Source organism: Oncorhynchus keta, chromosome 16, assembly GCF_023373465.1.
Source record: "Oncorhynchus keta strain PuntledgeMale-10-30-2019 chromosome 16, Oket_V2, whole genome shotgun sequence".
Classification (NCBI taxonomy): Eukaryota; Metazoa; Chordata; class Actinopteri; order Salmoniformes; family Salmonidae; genus Oncorhynchus; species Oncorhynchus keta.
The window spans coordinates 14,489,591-14,511,720 of NC_068436.1; the positions used below are offsets into that span (position 1 = coordinate 14,489,591).

General features: G+C 54.2%; 1 protein-coding gene across 16 annotated transcripts in view; it reads left to right on the forward strand.

Moving 5' to 3' along the window:
- LOC127907959 (zinc finger protein 827-like) overlaps window positions 1–22,130 on the forward strand; it is a 115,830-nt gene that overhangs the window by 26,769 nt on the left and 66,931 nt on the right. For all 16 annotated transcript variants that reach the window (XR_008065730.1, XR_008065731.1, XR_008065732.1 and 13 more), the window contains one exon: window positions 18,599–19,933. Coding sequence is in view for 4 of the 16 variants with exons in the window: in XM_052464734.1 (XP_052320694.1) it covers window positions 18,599–19,933 (1,335 nt within the window). In the remaining 12 variants the exon portion in view is untranslated. The remainder of the gene's footprint in view (window positions 1–18,598; window positions 19,934–22,130) is intronic.

Here is a 22,130-nt window from a genome sequence, read left to right on the forward strand (position 1 = left end):
CTCGCTCTGCCTCGCACTCTCTGCCTCTCGCTCGCTCTCTCTCTGCCGCTCGCTCGCTCTCTCTCTGCCGCTCTCTTTCTGCCGCTCGCTCGCTCTCTTTCTGCCGCTCGCTCATGCTCTCTGCCTCTCGCTCGTGCTCTCTGCCTCTCGCTCTCTGCCTCTCGCTCTCTGCCTCGCGCTCTCTGCCTCACGCTCTCTGCCTCTTGCTCTGCCTCACTCTCGCTCCCTCTCTCCCTTTCTCTCTGCCTCTTGCTTGTTTTCTCTCTCTCTGCCTCTCGCTCGCTCTGCTTCTCGCTCGCGCTCTCTGCCGCTCGCTCGCTCTCTCTCTGCCGCTCGCTCGCCCTCTCTCTGCCGCTCGCTCTCTCTCCTCTCTCTGCCGCTCGCTCGCTCTCTCTCTGCCGCTCGCTCGCTCTCTCTCTGCCGCTCGCTCGCTCTCTCTCTGGCGCTCGCTCGCTCTCTCTCTGGCGCTCGCTCGCTCTCTCTCTGGCGCTCGCTCGCTCTCTCTCTGCCGCTCGCTCGCTCTCTCTCTGCCGCTCGCTCGTGCTCTCTGCCTCCCGCTCGTGCTCTCTGCCTCTCGCTCGTGCTCTCTGCCTCTCGCTCGTGCTCTCTGCGTCTCGCTCGCGCTCTCTGCCTCTTGCTCTGCCTCACTCTCGCTCCCTCTCTCCCTTTCTCTCTGCCTCTTGCTTGTTTTCTCTCTCTCTGCCTCTCGCTCGCTCTCTCGCTCTGCTTCTCGCTCGCGTTCTCTGCCGCTGCTATGTGTGTCGCTCTCTCTCTGCCCCCACCACCACCACTGCTGTAGACTGCCCCACCACCACTCTCTCTCTGCCGCTCGCTCACTCCACTGTCTCTCTGCCTCTCTGTAGACTCGCTCGTCTGTCTGCTGCTTACTCGCCCCCTTCCACCACTCTGTACTCTGCCTCCGCTTGCTCTGTCTCTGCCTCCGCTCTGCTCTGTCTGTAGACTGCCTCCCACCACTGTACGCTCTGTACTCTGCCTCACCACTCGCTCTGACTGTCTCTGCCTCCCACCACTGTCTGTGGACTGCCTCCACCACTGTACTGTCTCTGCCTCCACTCCACCACTCTGTAGACTGCCCTCCGCCGCTCTGTCTCCCCTGCCACCGCTCGCTCTGTGTGGACTGCCCCTTCCACCACTCCGCCCCTGCCACTGTACTGTAAAGACTGCCCCCGCCACTCGCTGCTGTCTCTGCCTCCGCTCGCTGCTGTGTACTCTGCCTCACCACTGTACTCTGTCTCTCCTCCACCACCTCTCTGTCTCTACTGCCTCCCACCACCACTGTACGCTCTGTCTCTGCCTCCACCACCACTGTACTCTGCCTCCGCCCACTCTGCTCTGCCTCTCTCCTCTCTGTCTCTGCCTGCTCTCTCTGTCTCTGCCTTTCTCTGCCCCTCTGACCTCGCTCTGTCTCTGCCTCTCTCACTCTCCTGCCACTCTGTAGAGACTCCACCACCACTGTCTCGCCCGCTGTAGACTGCCCTTCCACTGCCACTCACTGCTCTGTCTCTGCACTCTGCCGCTCTGTCTCTGTCCCCACCACCACTCTCGCTCGCTCTGTCTCTGCCTCCCACCACTGCTCGCTCTCTCTCTGCCTCTCCACTCTGTAGCTCTCTCTGCCTCTCGCTCCACCACTCTCTGCTGTAGAGACTGTGTGTGTGTGTGTGTGTGTCCCACCACTGTACTGTGGACTGCCCCCCAACCACCACTGTACTGTGGACTGCCCCCCACCACCACCACTGTGCTGTGGACTGCCCCCTTCCACCACCACTGTACTGTGGACTGCCCCCTTCCACCACCACCACTGTGCTGTGGACTGTCCCCTCACCACCACTGTACTGTGACTGCCCCCTTCCACCACCACCACTGGACTGTGGACTGTCCCCTCACCACCACTGTGCTGTGGACTGCCCCCACCACTTCCACCACCACCACTGTACTGTGGACTGCCCCTCCACCACCACCACTGTACTGTGGACTGCCCCCTCCACCACCAACACTGTGCTGTGGACTGCCCCCCACCACCACTGTGCTGTGGACTGCCCCCCCACTTCCACCACCACCACTGTGCTGTGGACTGCCCCCCACCACCACTGTACCACTGTGCTGTGGACTGCCCCCCACCACCACTGTACTGTGGACTGTCCCCCACCACCACCACCACTGTGCTGTGGACTGCCCCCTTCCACCACCACTGTGCTGTGGACTGCCCCCCCCACCACCACTGTGCTGTGGACTGCCCCCTTCCACCACCATGTGCTGTGGACTGCCCCCTTCCACCACTGTGCTGTGGACTGTCCCCTCACCACCACTGTGCTGTGGACTGCCCCCTTCCACCGCCACTGGACTGTAAAGACTGTGCGTGTCCCCTCACCACCACTGTGCTGTGGACTGCCCCCCACCACCACCACTGTGCTGTGGACTGCCCCCTTCCACCACCACCACTGTGCTGTGGACTGCCCCCCACCACCACTGTACTGTGGACTGCCCCCTTCCACCACCACCACTGTGCTGTGGACTGCCCCCCCCGTACCACCACCACTGTGCTGTGGACTGTACTGTGTGCCCCAGTTCCACCACCACCACTGTGCTGTGGACTGCCCCCCACCACCACTGTACTGTGCTGTGGACTGCCCCCCACCACCACTGTACTGTGGACTGCCCCCACCACCACTGTGCTGTGGACTGCCCCCCACCACCACTGTGCTGTGGACTCCCCCCACCACCACTGTACTGTAAAGACTGTGCGTGTCCCCACCACCACTGTGCTGTGGACTGCCCCCCCCCACCACCACTGTGCTGTGGACTGCCCCCCCCACCACCACTGTGCTGTGGACTGCCCCCTTCCACCACCACCACTGTGCTGTGGACTGCCCCCCACCACTGTGCTGTGGACTGCCCCCCACCACCACTGTGTTGTGGACTGTGCCCCCCCCCACCACCACTGTACTGTAGGACTGTGTGTGATGATGATGTGTCCCCCACCACTGTACTGTAAAGACTATGTGTGTCCCCACCACCACTGTGCTGTCCCCCACCACCACTGTGCTGTGGACTGCCCCCTTCCACCACCACTGTGCTGTGGACTGCCCCCCCACCACCACCACTGTGCTGTGGACTGTCCCCTCACCACCACTGTGCTGTGGACTGACCCCTTCCACCACCACCACTGTGCTGTGGACTGCCCCCCACCACCACCACCACCACTGTGCTGTGGACTGCCCCCCCCACCACCACTGTGTACTGTGGACTGCCCCCTTCCACCACTGTACTGTGGATTGTCCCCTCACCACCACTGTGGACTGTGGACTGCCCCCTTCCACCACCACCACTGTACTGTGACTGCCCCCCCACCACCACCACTGTGCTGTGGACTGTCCTCCCCACCACCACTGTACTGTGGACTGCCCCCTTCCACCACCACCACTGTACTGTAAAGACTGTGCGTGTCCCCCCACCACCACTGTGCTGTGGACTGCCCCCCCACCACCACTGTGTGCTGTGGACTGCCCCCCACCACCACTGTACTGTGGACTGCCCCCTTCCACCACCACCACTGTGCTGTGGACTGCCCCCCACCACCACCACTGTGCTGTGGACTGCCCCCACCACCACTGTGCTGTGGACTGTCCCCCCACCACCACCACTGTGCTGTGGACTGCCCCCACCACCACCACCACTGTGCTGTGGACTGTCCCCTTCCACCACCACCACTGTACTGTGGACTGCCCCCCACCACCACCACTGTGCTGTGGACTGTCCCCTCACCACCACTGTGCTGTGGACTGCCCCCTTCCACCACCACCACTGGACTGTGGACTGTCCCCTCACCACCACTGTGCTGTGGACTGTCCCCCTTCCACCACTGTGCTGTGGACTGTCCCCCTTCCACCACTGTGCTGTAAAGGACTGTGCGTCCCCCACCACCACTGTGCTGTGGGGGACTGTGACTGTGATGACTGTGTCCACCACCACTGTGCTGTAAAGGACTATGTGTGTGGACTGTCCCCCCACCACCACTGTGCTGTGGACTGCCCCCTTCCACCACCACCACTGTGCTGTGGACTGCCCCCCCCCACCACCACTGTACTGTAGGGACTGTGTGATGTGTAAAGACTGTGTGTGTCCCACCACCACTGTGCTGTAAAGACTATGTGTGTATCACCCCCCCCACCACCACTGTACTGTGGACTGCCCCCTTCCACCACCACCACTGTACTGTGGACTGCCCCCCACCACCACCACTGTGCTGTGGGACTGTGTGTGTGTGTGTGTGTCCACCACCACTGTACTGTGGACTGCCCCCCACCACCACTGTGGACTGTGGACTGCCCCCTTCCACCACCACTGTGCTGTGGACTGCCCCCCACCACCACCACTGTGCTGTGGGGTGTGTGTGTGACTGTCCACCAACCACTGTACTGTGGACTGTGTGTGGGACGTCCCCCCACCACCACTGTGCTGTGGACTGCCCCCTTCCACCACCACCACTGTGCTGTGGACTGTCCCCTCCCCACCACCACCACTGTGCTGTGGACTGCCCCCTTCCACCACCACCACTGGACTGTGGACTGTCCCCCACCACCACTGTGCTGTGGACTGCCCCCTTCCACCACCACCACTGGACTGTGGACTGTCCCCTCCACCGCCACTGTGCTGTGGACTGCCCCTTCCACCACCACCACTGTGCTGTGGACTGCCCCCCACCACCACTGTGCTGTGGACTGCCCCCCCCATTCCCCACCACCACTGTGCTGTGGACTGCCCCCCTGTGGACCCCCCCCCACCACCACTGTGCTGTGGACTGCCCCCCACCACCACTGTGCTGTGGACTGCCCCCCACCACCACTGTGCTGTGGACTGCCCCCTTCCACCACCACCACTGTGCTGTGGACTGCCCCCCACCACCACCACTGTGCTGTGGACTGCCCCCCACCACCACTGTGCTGTGGACTGTCCCCTCCACCACCACCACTGTGCTGTGGACTGCCCCCCACCACCACCACTGTACTGTGCTGTGGACTGCCCCCTTCCACCACCACCACTGTGCTGTGGACTGTCCCCTCCCCTTCCACCACCACCACTGTGCTGTGGACTGTCCCCTCACCACCACTGTGCTGTGGACTGCCCCCTTCCACCACCACCACTGGACTGTGGACTGTCCCCTCACCACCACTGTACTGTGGACTGTCCCCCTTCCACCACTGTGCTGTGGACTGTCCCCCTTCCACCACTGTGCTGTAAAGGACTGTGCGTGTCCCCACCACCACTGTGCTGTGGGGGACTGTGTGACCATGTGTGTGGTCCCCCCCCACCACCACTGTGCTGTAAAGGACCACCACCACTGTGTCGTGTGGACTCCCCCCACCACCACTGTGCTGTGGACTGCTGTACCCCCTTCCACCACCACCACTGTGCTGTGGACTGCCCCCCCCCACCACCACTGTGCTGTAGGGGGACTGTGTGAGACTGTGTGTGTGTCCACCACTGTGCTGTAAAGGACTATGTGTGTGGACTGTCCCCCCCATCCACCACTGTGCTGTGGACTGCCCCCCCACCACCACCACCACCACTGTGCTGTGGACTGCCCCCCACCACCACCACTGTGCTGTAGGGACTGTGTGTACTGTGTGTGTGTGTCCACCACCACTGTGCTGTGGACTGCCCCCTTCCACCACCCACTGTGCTGTGGACTGCCCCCCCCACCACCACCACTGTGCTGTAGGGACTGTGTGACTGTGTGATCCACCAAACACTGTGCTGTAAAGGACTGTGTGTGGATCGTCCCCCCACCACCACTGTACTGTGGACTGCCCCCTTCCACCACCACCACTGTGCTGTGGACTGTCCCCCCCACCACCACTGTGCTGTGGACTGCCCCCCACTTCCACCACCACCACTGTGCTGTGGACTGTCCCCTCACCACCACTGTACTGTGGACTGCCCCCTTCCACCACCACCACTGGACTGTGGACTGTCCCCTCACCACCACTGTACTGTGGACTGTCCCCCTTCCACCACTGTGCTGTGGACTGTCCCCCACCACCACCACTGTGCTGTGGACTGCCCCCCCTCCACCACCACTGTGCTGTGGACTGCCCCCCACCACCACCACTGTGCTGTGGGGACTGTGTGTGTGTGTGTGTGTGTGTGTGTGTGTGTGTGTGTGTGTGTGTGTCCACCACCACTGTGCTGTAAAGGACTACCATGTGTCGATCCCCCCCACCACCACTGTGCTGTGGACTGCCCCCTTCCACCACCACCACTGTGCTGTGGACTGTCCCCCCGCCACCACTGTACTGTGGACTGCCCCCCACCACCACTGTGCTGTGGACTGCCCCCCACCACCACCACTGTGCTGTATCACCCCCAGGACTGTGTGATGATGTATGGATGTGGTGTCCACCACCACCACTGTGCTGTGGAAGGACCACCACCACTGTACTGTCCCCCCCACCACCACCACTGTGCTGTGGACTGCCCACCACCATTCCTGTGGACCCCCCACCACCACCACTGTGCTGTGGACTGCCCCCCACCACCACTGTGCTGTGGACTGTCCCCTCCACCACCACTGTGCTGTGGACTGTCCCCTCACCACCACTGTGCTGTGGACTGAGACTGCCCCCTTCCACCACCACCACTGTGCTGTGGACTGCCCCCCCACCACCACTGTGCTGTGGACTGCCCCCCACCACCACTGTGCTGTGGACTGTCCCCCTTCCACCACTGTGCTGTGGACTGTCCCCCACCACCACTGTACTGTGGACTGCCACCACCACTCCACCACCACCACTGTGCTGTGGACTGCTTGTATTCCACCACTGTACTGTGGACTGCCCCCCACCACCACTGTACTGTGGACTGTGTGTGTGTGTGTCCCCCTTCCACCACCACTGTACTGTGGACTGCCCCCCCACCACCACTGTACTGTGGACTGTCCCCTTCCACCACCACTGTACTGTGGACTGTGTCCCCACCACCACCACTGTGCTGTAGGACTGTGTGTGTCCCCCCACCACCACTGTGCTGTGGACTGCTGTTCCACCACCACCACTGTGCTGTGGACTGTCCCCCCCACCACCACTGTGCTGTGGACTGCCCCCTCACCACCACTGTACTGTGGACTGTCCCCCTCACCACCACTGTACTGTGGACCACCACTGTACTGTAGACTGCCTTCCCCACCACCACTGTACTGTGGACTGCCCCCCACCACCACTGTGCTGTGGACTGCCCCCCCACCACCACTGTGCTGTGGACTGTCCCCTCACCACCACTGTGCTGTGGACTGCCCCCACCACCACCACTTCCACCACCACCACTGTGCTGTGGACTGCCCCCTTCCACCACCTGTGGACTGCCCCCCACCACCACTGTACTGTGGACTGCCCCCTTCCACCACCACCACCACTGTACTGTAAACCACTGCCGTGTCCCCCACCACCACTGTGCTGTGGACTGCCCCCCCCCACCCACTGTACTGTGGACTGCCCCCCCCACCACCACTGTACTGTAGACTGCCCCCCCACCACCACTGTGCTGTGGACTGCCCCCTTCCACCACCACCACTGTACTGTGGACTGCCCCCCCACCACCACCACTGTGCTGTGGACTGCCCCCACCACCACCACTGTGCTGTGGACTGTCCCTCCACCACCACCACTGTACTGTGGACTGTCCCCCACCACCACCACTGTGCTGTGGACTGCCCCCTTCCACCACCACTGTACTGTGGACTGCCCCCATTCCACCACCACCACTGTGCTGTGGACTGTCCCCACCACCACTGTGCTGTGGACTGCCCCCCTGTCCCCACCACCACTGTACTGTGGACTGTCCCCCCCACCACCACTGTGCTGTGGACTGCCCCTTCCACCACCACCACTGTACTGTAGACTGTCCCCTCACCACCACTGTGCTGTGGACTGTCCCCCCCACCACCACTGTACTGTGGACTGTCCCCCTTCCACCACTGTACTGTAAAGGACTGTGTGCTGTCCCCCACCACCACTGTGCTGTGGACTGCCCCCCACCACCACTGTACTGTGGACTGCCCCCCTTCCACCACCACCACTGTACTGTGGACTGCCCCCCCCACCACCACTGTACTGTAGACTGACCCCTTCCACCACCACCACTGTGCTGTGGACTGCCCCCCACCACCACTGTACTGTGGACTGCCCCCCACCACCACTGTGCTGTGGACTGTGTTCCACCACCACTGTACTGTGCTGTGGACTGTCCCCCACCACCACTGTACTGTAGACTGCCCCCTTCCACCACCACCACTGTGCTGTAGACTGACCCCCCACCACCACTGTACTGTAGACTGTCCCTCACCACCACTGTACTGTGGACTGTCCCCCCACCACCACTGTGCTGTGGACTGACCCCTTCCACCACCACCACTGTACTGTGGACTGCCCCCTTCCACCACCACCACTGTACTGTGGACTGCCCCCCACCACCACTGTACTGTGGACTGCCCCCTTCCACCACCACCACTGTGCTGTGGACTGTCCCCCCCACCACCACTGTACTGTGGACTGCCCCCTTCCACCACCACCACTGTACTGTAAAGACTGTGCGTGTCCCCTCCTCACCACCACTGTACTGTGGACTGCCCCCCACCACCACTGTACTGTGGACTGCCCCCTTCCACCACCACCACTGTACTGTGGACTGCCCCCCACCACCACCACTGTGCTGTGGACTGCCCCCCCCACCACCACCACTGTACTGTGGACTGCCCCCCCACCACCACTGTACTGTGGACTGTCCCCCACCACCACCACCACTGTACTGTGGACTGCCCCCTTCCACCACCACTGTACTGTAGACTGTGTGTGTGTGTCCACCACCACTGTGCTGTAAAGACTGTGTGTGTGTCCCCACCACCACTGTACTGTAGAGACTGTATCACCCCCCATTCACTGTACTGTGGACTGTATCCCACCACCACCACCACCACCACCACCACCACCACTGTACTGTAGGACTGTATCACCCCCCACCACTGTACTGTGGACTGACTGTATCACTGTGTGTCCCCCACCACCACCACTGTACTGTAGACTGCCCCCACCACTGTATTGTGGACTGTGTCGTCCCCCCACCACCACTGTACTGTAGAGACTGTGTGTGTGTGTCCACCACCACTGTACTGTAAAGACTGTGTGTGTGTGTCCCACCACCACTGTGCTGTGGAGACTGTATCACCCCCCACCACTGTACTGTGGACTGTATCACCCCCCACCACCACTGTGCTGTGGACTGTATCACCCCCCACCACTGTACTGTGGACTGTCCCCCCACCACCACTGTACTGTGGACTGTATCCCCCCACCACCACCTGTGCTGTAGACTGACCCCTTCCACCACCACCACTGTACTGTGGACTGCCCCCCCCACCACCACTGTACTGTGGACTGCCCCCCACCACCACCACTGTACTGTGGACTGCCCCCCCGTCCACCACCACCACTGTACTGTAGACTGTCCCCCCCACCACCACTGTACTGTAGACTGCCCCCTTCCACCACCACCACTGTACTGTAAAGACTGTGTGTCCCCTCACCACCACTGTACTGTGGACTGCCCCCCCCCCCACCACCACTGTACTGTGGACTGCCCCCTTCCACCACCACCACTGTACTGTGACTGCCCCCCACCACCACCACTGTACTGTGGACTGACCCCCCACCACCACTGTGCTGTGGACTGCCCCCACCACCACCACTGTACTGTAGAGACTGTGTGTGTGTCCACCACCACTGTACTGTAAAGGACTGTGTGTGTGTCCCCCACCACCACTGTACTGTGAGACTGTATCACCCCCCATCACTGTACTGTAGACTGTATCACCCCACCACCACCACCACTGTGCTGTAGGACTGTATCACCCCCCATCACTGTACTGTGGACTGTATCACCCCCCACCACCACTGTACTGTGACTGCCCCCCACCACTGTATTGTGGACTGTGTGGTCCCCCCACCACCACTGTACTGTAGGACTGTGTGTGTGTGTCCACCACCACTGTACTGTAGAGACTGTGTGTGTCCCCCCCACCACCACCACTGTACTGTAGACTGCCCCCTTCCACCACCACCACTGTACTGTGGACTGACCCCCCCCACCACCACTGTACTGTGGACTGTCCCTCACCACCACTGTACTGTGGACTGTCCCTCACCACCACTGTACTGTGGACTGACCCCTTCCACCACCACCACTGTACTGTAGACTGCATCACCCCCCACCACCACCACTGTACTGTAGAGACTGTATCACCCCCCCCCACCACCACTGTACTGTGGGACTGTATTCCCCCCCATCACTGTGCTGTGGACTGTATCACCCCCCACCACCACTGTACTGTAGACTGTATCACCCCCCACCACTGTACTGTAGACTGTATCCACCCCCCACCACCACTGTACTGTGGACTGTATCACCCCCCCACCACCACTGTACTGTGGACTGCCCCCCACCACCACTGTGTGTGGACTGTGTGTCCCCCCACCACCACTGTACTGTAGAGACTGTGTGTGTGTCCACCACCACTGTGCTGTAAAGACTGTGTGTGTACTGTGGACTGTCCCCCCACCACCACTGTACTGTGGACTGCCCCCCACCACCACCACCACTGTACTGTGGACTGACCCCCCACCACTGTGCTGTGGACTGTCCCCTCACCACCGCTGTGCTGTAGACTGACCCCCTTCCACCACCACCACTGTACTGTAGACTGCCCCCCACCACCACTGTACTGTAGACTGTATCACCTGTACCCCGTCCACCACCACCACTGTACTGTGGACTGCCCCCGATCCACCACCACCACTGTGCTGTGACTGTCCCCCCACCACCACTGTGCTGTAGACTGCCCCCTTCCACCACCACCACTGTGCTGTAAAGACTGTGTGTCCCCTCACCACCACTGTGCTGTGGACTGCCCCCCACCACCACTGTACTGTAGACTGCCCCCTTCCACCACCACCACTGTACTGTAGACTGCCCCCCACCACCACCACTGTACTGTAGACTGACCCCCCACCACCACTGTACTGTGGACTGCCCCCTTCCACCACCACTGTACTGTAGAGACTGTGTGTGTGTGTCCACCACCACTGTACTGTAAAGACTGTGCCTGTCCCCCACCACCACTGTACTGTAGACTGTATCCCCCCCACCACCACTGTACTGTGGACTGTATCCCCCACCACCACCACCACCACCACCACCACTGTACTGTAGACTGTATCACCCCACCACCACTGTACTGTAGACTGTATCACCCCCCCCACCACTGTAGAGACTGTATCACCCCACCATCACTGTACTGTAGACTGTATCTGTGTACTGTAGACTGCCCCCCACCACTGTATTGTGGACTGTGTCGTCCCCCACCACCACTGTACTGTAGAGACTGTGTGTGTGTGTCCACCACCACTGTACTGTAAAGACTGTGTGTGTCGTCCCCCCCCACCACCACCACTGTACTGTGGACTGCCCCCTTCCACCACCACCACTGTACTGTAGACTGACCCCCCCACCACCACTGTACTGTAGACTGTCCCCTCACCACCACTGTACTGTAGACTGTCCCCTCACCACCACTGTACTGTGACTGACCCCTTCCACCACCACCACTGTACTGTAGACTGCATCACCCCCCCACCACCACCACTGTACTGTAGAGACTGTATCACCCCCCACCACCACTGTACTGTAGAGACTGTATTCCCCCCACCACCACCACCACTGTACTGTAGAGACTGTATCACCACCACCACTGTACTGTTGAGACTAGAGGTCGACCGATTATGATTTTTCAAACAATTTTTTTTTTTTTTGTAATAATGACAATTACAACAATACTGTATGAACACTTATTTTAACTTAATATAATACATCAATAAAATCAATTTAGCCTCAAGTAAATAATGAAACATGTTCAATTTGGTTTTAATAATGCAAAAACAAAGTGTTGGAGAAGAAAGTAAAAGTGCAATATGTGCTATGTAAGAAAGCTAACGTTTCAGTTCCTTGCTCAGAACACGAGAACATATGAAAGCTGGTGGTTCCTTTTAACATGAGACTTCAATATTCCCAGGTAAGAAGTTTTAGGTTGTAGTTATTATAGGAATTATAGGACTATTTCCCTCTATACCATTTGTTTTTTATTAACCTCTTGCTACAAGCAATCCCGTATCCGGGATCGTAATTATAGCCTCAAGCTCATTAGCATAACATAACGTTAACTATTAATGAAAATCGCAAATGAAATGAAATAAATATATTGGCTCTCAAGCTTAGCCTTTTGTTAACAACACTGTCATCTCAGATTTTCAAAATATGCTTTTCAACCATAGCTAAACAAGCATTTGTGTAAGAGTATTGATAGCTAGCATAGCATTAAGCCTACCATTCAGCAGGCAACATTTTCACAAAAACAAGAAAAGCATTCAAATAAAATCATTTACCTTTGAAGAACTTCAGATGTTTTCAATGAGGAGACTCTCAGTTAGATAGCAAATGTTCAGTTATTCCAAAAATATTATTTGTGTAGGAGAAATCGCTCCGTTTTGTTCATCACATTTGGCTAAGAAAAAAAACTTGAAAATTCAGTCATTACAACGCCACATTTTTTCCAAATTAACTCCATAATATCGACAGAAACATGGCAAACATTGTTTAGAATCAATCATCAAGGTGTTTTTTACACATCTATTCGATGATATATCATTCGTGGAAGTTTGGTTTCTCCTCTGAACCACATGGAAAAATGCATGCAGCTGGAGATTACGCAATAATTTTGACGGGGGACACCAAGCGGACACCTGGTAAATGTGGTCTCTTATGGTCAATCTTCCAATGATATGCCTACAAATACGTCATAATGCTGCAGACACCTTGAGGAAACGACAGAACGTGTAGGCTCATTCCTTGCGCATTCACAGCCATATAAGGAGACATTGGAACACAGCGCCTCCAAAATCTGGGGCATTTCCTGTTTGAAATGTCATCTTGGTTTCGCCTGTAGCATCAGTTCTGTGGCACTCACAGATAATAACTTTGCAGTGTTGGAAACGTCAGAGCGTTTTCTTTCCAAAGCTGTCAATTATATGCATAGTCGAGCATCTTTTTCGTGACAAAATATCTTGTTTAAAACGGGAACGTTTTTCATCCAGCGCCCCCTAATGCATAACTGGTTTTAACCTTTGACTATTGGATGTTCTTATAGGCACTTTAGTATTGCCAGTGTAACAGTCCCTCTCCTCGCACCTCCCTGGGCTCGAACCAGAAACACAACGACAACAGCCACCCTCGAAGCAGCGTTACCCATGCAGAGCAAGAGGAACAATGACTAGAAGGCTCAGAGCGAGTGACGTTTGAAACGCTAGTAACCGGAAGGTTGCGAGTTCAAACCCCCGAGCTGACAAGGTACAAATCTGTCGTTCTGCCCCTGAACAGGCAGTTAACCCACTGTTCCCAGGCCGTCATTGAAAATAAGAATCTGTTCTTAACTGACTTGCCTGGTTAAATAAAGGTAAAATTAAATAAAAAAGAAAAAAAAATTAGCACGCGCTAACTAGCTAGCCACTTCACTTCGGTTACACCAGCCTCATCTCGGGAGTTGATTGAAGTCATAAAAATGTTTGACGCACAACGAAGAGCTACTGGCAAAACGCACGAAAGTGCTGTTTCAATGAATGTTTACGCGCCTGCTTCTGCCTACCACCGCTCAGTCAGATACTTGTATGCTTGTATGCTCAGTCAGATTATATGCAACGCAGGACACGCTAGATAATATCTAGTAAAATCATCAACCATGTGTAGTTAACTAGTGATTATGATTGATTGTTTTTTATAAGAGAGAGACTATATCATCACCACCACTGTACTGTAGGGACTGTATCATCACTACCACCACCACTGTACTGTAGAGACTATATAATCACCACCACCACTGTACAGTAGAGACTATATAATCACCACCACCACTGTACAGTAGAGACTATATAATCACCACCACCACTGTACAGTAAGAATGTTATTTCATCACCACCACCACCACTGTTTAATACTTTTTATACCACCACTGTAAAATATATATACTGTTTTAAATTGGCAAACCACCACCAAAACTGCTTTCCGATTGTTAGAAACTGTATCACCCACCACCACCACTGTACTGTAGTTGAGACTGTATCACCCCACCACCACCACTGCAGTACTATAGAGACTATATCATCACCACCGCCACCACCACTGTACTGTAGAGACTATATCACCACCACCAATGTACTGTAAGAGACTGTATCACCACCACCACCACTGTAATGTAGAGACTATTTATCACTACCACCACTGTACTGTAGAGACTGTATCATCACCACCACCACTGCTGTACTGTAGAGACTGTATCACCCACCACCACCACTGTACTGTAGAGACTGTATCACCCCCACCACCACCACTGCAGTACTGTAGAGACTGTATCACCACCACCGCCACCACCACTGTACTGTAGAGACTGTATCACCACCACTGTACTGTAGAGACTGTATCACCCCCACCACCACTGTACTGTAGAGACTGTATCACCACCACTGTACTGTAGAGACTGTATCACCCCCACCACCACCACTGCTGTACTGTAGAGACTGTATCACCACCACCACCACCACTGTACTGTAGAGACTGTATCACCACCACCACCACTGTACTGTAGAGACTGTATCACCACCACCACCACTGTACTGTAGAGACTGTATCACCACCACTGTACTGTAGAGACTGTATCACCACCACCACCACTGTACTGTAGAGACTGTATCTGTAGAGACTGTATCACCCCCACCACCACCACCACTGTACTGTAGAGACTGTATCACCACCACCGCCACCACCACTGTACTGTAGAGACTGTATCACCACCACCACCACTGTACTGTAGAGACTGTATCACCACCACCACCACTGTACTGTAGAGACTGTATCTGTAGAGACTGTATCACCCCCCACCACCACCACTGTACTGTAGAGACTGTATCACCACCACCACCACTGTACTGTAGAGACTGTATCTGTAGAGACTGTATCACCCCCCACCACCACCACTGTACTGTAGAGACTGTATCACCACCACCACCACTGTACTGTAGAGACTGTATCACCACCACCACCACTGTACTGTAGAGACTGTATCACCCCCACCACCACCACTGTACTGTAGAGACTGTATCACCACCACCAGCACTGTACTGTAGACTGTATCACCCCCCCCCACCACCACTGTACTGTAGAGACTGTATCACCCCCACCACCACCTCTGTACTGTAGAGACTGGGCTGTGGGAGGGGAAAGAGGGGTTTATGTTGTTTTTAATCATATCCTTGGCTGTACAGTAATGTGTAGTAGTGGACTAGTACAATGTGTGTGTGTACAGTCTAGTGTGTGTGTGCGTGCACGCTGAGTCCCAGACAAAGCCCCCCCTCCCCTCGTAGCCTGGGTCAGAGATATGACCTTGTGAAATGTCAGCCCGCCCACGGGGTGGCCCTGCCTGTGTCTCTCACTCACTCACTCACTCACTCACTCACTCACTCACTCACTCACTCACACACACACACACACACACAGACACACACACACACACACACACGGTGGTCCTGCCTGTGTCACACAACCATGGCGACGGGGTGCGGCAGAGGCAGCATTGTAGCGTTACGGCTAGCCTAGCGTCTTGAGGTGTAGTGTTGCGTGGAGGAGTCTCGGGACCTCAACACTAAACCCAGGAAGGAGAGAGAGAAAGGCAGGGGGAGAGTTAGGGAAAGAGAGGGGGAGGGCAGCAAAGGGCAAGAGAGATGAAGGGAGAGAGGGAGAAGGAGAGGTCGATAGAGGGAGGGAAAGGGGGGGATAGTTCAAATTCACCCCCCCCCCCAACCCTCCACTGTGTACTCCTGAGACTTTAGGTCAGCAATCTAGCCATTTCCCACTAACGACATTACAGCCATTAGGGCCTGGCTGCTTTCTTTCTGTAGCGTGTCACATGGACGCGGGTCATGCCTCGCATACTTCGCCCCTCTGGCCCGGCTCAGGTGACAAAAAGCTTTCAGTGGGAGTGAACGGCGGCCATGGAAAAACAGTAGGTCTTAGACTTGCTGACATTCTCTCTCACGCGCTCGCTCCCTTTCTCCCGCTCTCTATTTCTCTCTCTCCCTTTCCTCGCTTAATGTCGTCTTAGGAAATGTGAAGGAAGAGGTGAAGGAAGACACACACACAGTGCATAGAAACACACGCAACGGGTGCACACACACACACAACATAAACTGTGTAAAAAAAAGAGGGGTCAGGTCTCTGGTTGTAAGGTGTAAGTGTTCAGTTTCTTCTTTTCCCTGTCCTGGCCTCTGCCACGGTGTGTGTGTGTCCTGACTCCTGTGTGTGTGAGATGGAGTGTGTACTAGCGTCCCTGCGTGGTGGGTAGATTTGTAGCGGTGCATGTACGCTTGGTCAGTGCGGTCGGGCCACGGTTGCGGTCACCTCTCTGGCCCATAGTCGGTGACGACCAGACCAGATGTGAGCTGACTCTAATGACCCCTGCGGGTGGGGTTGCTGAGGCAACCGCTTTCCCCTCTGCCTGTAAACAGAGAAGCAACCCACCAGTGTTCTTAGACTGGGTCGCCAAGGTGAAGACTAGCCTTGATGTGTGTGAGCGAGAGGGAGAGAGAAGAGAGTTCAAATGACGTGCGTGTGTGCCTGCGTGTGTGCCTGCGTGGGTGCCTGCGTGGGTGCCTGCGTGCGTGCCTGTGTGCCTGCGTGCGTGCCTGCGTGCGTGCCTGCGTGCGTGCGTTGCCTGCGTGCGTGCCTGCGTGCGTGCCAGCGTGCGTGGGTGCCTGCGTGCGTGCCTGCGTGTGCCTGCGTGCGTGTGTGCCTGCGTGCGTGCGTGCCTGCGTGCGTGCCTGCCTGCGTGCGTGCGTGTGTGCGTGCCTGCGTCTCAGTGTATGAGTGTCATGGCTTCTCTTGACCTTTTTTTTGTTATTCTCGCTCTCTGTTTTCTTCGGTTGATGCTCAATGGGTTTATTTTTTGTTGAAGCCTCTACTGTCCCCCTCCTCCCAGTACAGTAAAGTTTTGACATTTTCTTAGCCCAGGCTTGTTGCTTTCTGACATCTTCTTATGGAAAGGGGTTAATATGTTTCAGGAATACTCACTTTCTTTTGTTCGCCCTTGTCTGGCAAGCTGTAATGTTTTGCTTATGAATATTGATACACCAAGTGTATATTAATGACCCTGGGTGACCTTAACCCTATCCTTATTGGCTCCCTGGTGGTATCTGCATCCTCATGAATATTAAACAGGCTCTGTAACCTCCATTACCCTAATCTTTGCTGTCTAGCCTCCCGGAAGGTCCTGTTGTCATGGTAACCCCGTTACTAAACTCCTTGGGAGAAAAAAAAATTGACCCTGGGAAAAAAATACATGTTGAAAATAAAGGATTGAAAAATCATTACAGTTATTTTATCGAACGTTGCTGGTGATTCTCAGTGCTGAGAGAAAGGCTTGGGGAAAGCTGGTGGATTTTGTTGCATTAAAGCTCCTTGGATTTTCGGTGTTATTATGATTTTCTTCAGTCATTGCCAAGGCAGTGAGTTACCCCTTGCTGAGAGCGCCAAAGTCTATTTGGTATTTTGAATAGACTGTTCCCTTTGTACTTAGCTGGTAAATAGAATTGAGAGTGCTCACTTGTGATAAGGAGGCGTCAGAATGAGTGTATAGTGTAGTAGTCTGGCTCACTTTGTAATCCAGGTGACAGGTGACTGCTGACTTGTTGAATTACAACGTCAATCCTCAAATCAAGGCTGTTCATGTCAATGCTTCCTAGATTGTCATTTAAGGATGAGCTCTCCTTTATCATTTTTTGCCAGTAGTTTTGAAATTGGTTCTCAAGAGCCTAGTGTTCTCTGTTTTTTTTTCTGTGTACTACGTCATCATTTGGTATGGTATGCAACGTCCCGCAATTTTGTAAAAAAATAAGTAATCCTACTATATGTTTTTTTTTTCTGTGTACTACGTCATCATTTGGTATGGTAAAAATAAAAATAAGTAATCCTACTATATGTTTTTTTTTTCTGTGTACTACGTCATCATTTGGTATGGTATGCAACGTCCCGCAATTTTGTAAAAAAATAAGTAATCCTACTATGTTTTTTTTTTCTGTGTACTACGTCATCATTTGGTATGGTATGCAATGTCCCGCAATTTTGTAAAAAAATAAGTAATCCTACTATATGTTACAAATTTCTTGTGCTAAAGATCCTTGAGTTTATCTTTAATGACAAAATCCAGTCCTTTCCTGGGAAATGTTCATTGGGGAAAACTGTAGTAAAACATTGTGCAACGGGAAAAGCTAAAACAAGTGTTTTCATAATGGATAAGTTCAGGTAGCACCTCCCCGTTTCCCTCCGTCTATGATCCAATGAACGTGACCCTGGTTTGTCCTCAGCTCTGACCATGATGATCCCTTCCTCCTCTCTTTTCCTCTCACCAAACGTCTCTTCTTATTCTCTCCTGTAGATGTGGACAGCGTCGAGGAGGGTGGGCCCGACGGGGGCTGCTGTCCCGTGGAGGACGACGGCGGCGTTGGCGGCGGTGGCTGGTACGGGAACGCCTCCGACACGCGCTCCGAGTCGTCGTACAGCGGTGACATCCATGACGACCATGAGCTGTTCCTCCACGGGGGCTCCCCCCCCACCCCCTCCCCAGACCGACCTCCAGAACACCCCGACACCTCGACCGAGAGCTCCCTGGGGGGCTGCCCTACGCCTGTCCACAACCACCACCGGGCCTCCCTTGAACTCCTGAGCCTAGGGGTGGACGGAGGGGTGTTCTCTGCCCAAGATACCCTTTCCTCCGTGGTATCCTCGCTCTATGGAGAGGCTGCCTCCGAGGCCCTGGGGAAACCCCTGAGTAGTAACCTGCGGCGCCTCCTAGAGGCTGGGTCGTTGAAGCTGGATGGGGAACTTCTGGGGAGAGTGAGAGGAGGGGGAGGAGAGTCGCCCCCTATAGGCTTAGCTCCAGCCCTGACCCTCTCCCCCTCCTCCCATCATGCTCAGCAGCTAAGTGCCCTCGCCCGAAAACTGGCGGCCAATAACAACAACAACAACAGCGGAGGCTCCGCCTCAGCCTCGCCTGCCTCTGTTACCATGTCGACTACTGCCATCAAGCAGGAGCCCTGCGACCCCTTCGCCTCGGTGGCCGCCCCGAGCAACGGTGCTGGCTTCGTGTGGGTGGGAGTGGCAGGTGACGGGAAGTGGCCCCCGGCGGGTTGCTCCGCCTCCAGCGGCGGGTCCAGCCTATCACCTGACTCGGCCATCCAGAAGCTGAAAGCGGCAGCCAACGCGGTTTTACAGGACAAGAATGCCACCGTAGTGGCCTCGTCTACTTCCTCTTCATCATCCTCCTGCTCTACCATACCCACCCTGGGAGGAGGGAGCCGGGGAGGAACAGACGACTCGGTACGCTTCGATGCCTTCACCTCCCCCTTCAGCCCTCAGTCGGCCAGTTCCACGCTAGCCGCCCTGTCCAAGAAGGTGAGCGAGCGCTCCCAGACCACCTCCACCCCCTCATCATCAGACCACCAACACCAACCCTCCACCGGCTCCTCCTTCCTCTCCCTGGTCTCTATGACTTCCTCGGCTGCGCTCCTCAAGGAGGTGGCAGCCCGGGCGGCAGGGAACCTCCTTGCTGATAAGATGGAGGCCACAGCAGGAGGAGGGGCCATCCAGGAGGACATCAAGCCCCTGCTGGACAGGAACCAGAAGGCAGGGACCCCCACAGGGCCCCAGAGCGCCATGGACCTGCTGCTGCCCTCCACCCCTAAGGGAAGGGCCAAACCCAGCAGCCAAGCAGGTAGGCCAATCCACCCTGACCCTACACAATTTCTTCCTGAGGTGGCATTTGTTGTCTAAAAGCCTTATGGTGAGTTTTTGGATTTACAGTAGTAAGGTACATTCTGTTTTGTTTTGCAGTTTGGTAAATGTAATAGTGAGTTTATCAAGATATTATGTCAGCTACGTTTTGTCGTCGTGACAAGGTTCGGAACATTGGAACGTTGTTAAAAACACTGGACCTTTTGTATAAACCTTGTGACAAATCCCAGAAGGTGTTGTTTCTCTAGCAAGGTTTCCTACAACAATGAACCGTTGTGGAAGACCTTCCCAGGTTGAACACCACAACAACAGCAGATTTTAAAAATGCATTTCAATCAGTTATTTCACCTTGCATTTTTCAAGGTTGTTTGTCGGTACTAGTTCATTTCACCTTTCACATCCTGAACTGTCCTCGGATTATTCAATCCTCTTCAGTTTTTCAACTTATTTGGAAACTATCGTTTACAGATATTCTCCAAGCTTTTGCTTATTATATGGAATTAAAGCTGGTCTCTAAGCAAATATTATAATATGTTGAATCCCTTTATATTACACATTAAGGACATTTACTGTATTACGGATGCCCCACTTCATACAAAAAAAAATATATATATATATATATATATATATATTTTTTTTTTCATAAGAAATTATTTTAAACTATTATTTTTGACAAATTGCATGATTCGGGTCAAAGTGGTAGGGATTCGGTTCAATCCCGGTGAATCGAATCAAAATAATAATTTGTGAACCGGGGACAGTAAAATAAAAAATGTAGAAACCTTCCTTTTTGGCTATAAAACTTGTTTTGTAGATACTTTTAATAAGTTGATTTCGGAAGCTAGCCAGTAGTCAGCTTGCAGTGAACTATTCTAAACTGAGATAAATGACTAAACTAGAATAGGAACATTTCCTGAAGAAAATGTGTGTGCTTGCTTCAGCCTTTTACAAAAATGTTTTTTTTTTTTTTATAGTAGTGGAAGGTGTTAAATGAAGATTTCAAGCTGAATAGAAGCTGAAGCAGTTCAATATAGTAAGAATAGGTCTGATTACTTTAGTGGTATGATATATATTTCAACTAGCACATCAATCATGAACAATGGCAGAACTCTGCCTTCACTGCTTTCAATAGGGCTATTTAACACGGGAACCAATGTATTAATTAAGTGATGATGCCTGAAAAGCCGGTGTTTGGAGGATATATTGACACTGGTTAGTCTCGGGCCGGGCTCGGGCTTCGAGGGCATTATCACTTTTATACAAAGGGTTACCGGTTACCAACATATTCAAATAATGATTGACATATTTTCATTAAAAATGTTATTTTGATGATTTTATTCATACTATTTCATCCTTCCACAAGATATAGTCCCGAAACAAATCTCGTGTGTTGCTACCCAAGCCGGTGGTTCGTTCTATTGGTTCGGTTGCAAAAGATGCGACCCTGTTATTCAGTCTTTTTGTTCTGTATCTATGGATCTAGGACGTGACCCAGTCGTCTTTTGTTCTGTATCTATGTCTTTTTTTGTTCTGTATCTATGGACGTGACCAGTCGTTCAGTCCATGTTCTGTATCTATGGACGTGACCCAGTTCAGTCTTTATGTTCTGTATCTATGGACGTGACCCAGTCGTTCAGTCTTTTTGTTCTGTATCTATGGACGTGACCCAGTCGTTCAGTCTTTATGTTCTGTATCTATGGACGTGACCCAGTCGTTCACTTTATGTTCTGTATCTATGGACGTGACCCAGTCGTCAGTCTTTATGTTCTGTATCTATGGACGTGACCCAGTCGTTCAGTCTTTATGTTCTGTATCTATGGACGTGACCCAGTCGTTCAGTCTTTATGTTCTGTATCTATGGACGTGACCCAGTCGTGACCCAGTCCCTATGGACGTGACCCAGTCTTTTTGTTCTGTATCTATGGACGTGACCCAGGATGTGACCCAGTCGTCAGTCTTTTGTTCTGTTCTGTATCTATCTTTTGTTCTGTATCTATGGACGTGACCCAGTCCAGTCTTTTGTTCTGTATCTATGGACGTCTTTATCTTTTGTTCTGTATCTATGGACTACCCAGTGGTCTTTATGTATCTATGGACGTGACCCAGTCGTTCAGTCTTTCTGTTCTGTATCTATGGACGTGACCTAGTCGTTCAGTCTTTTGTTCTGTATCTATGGA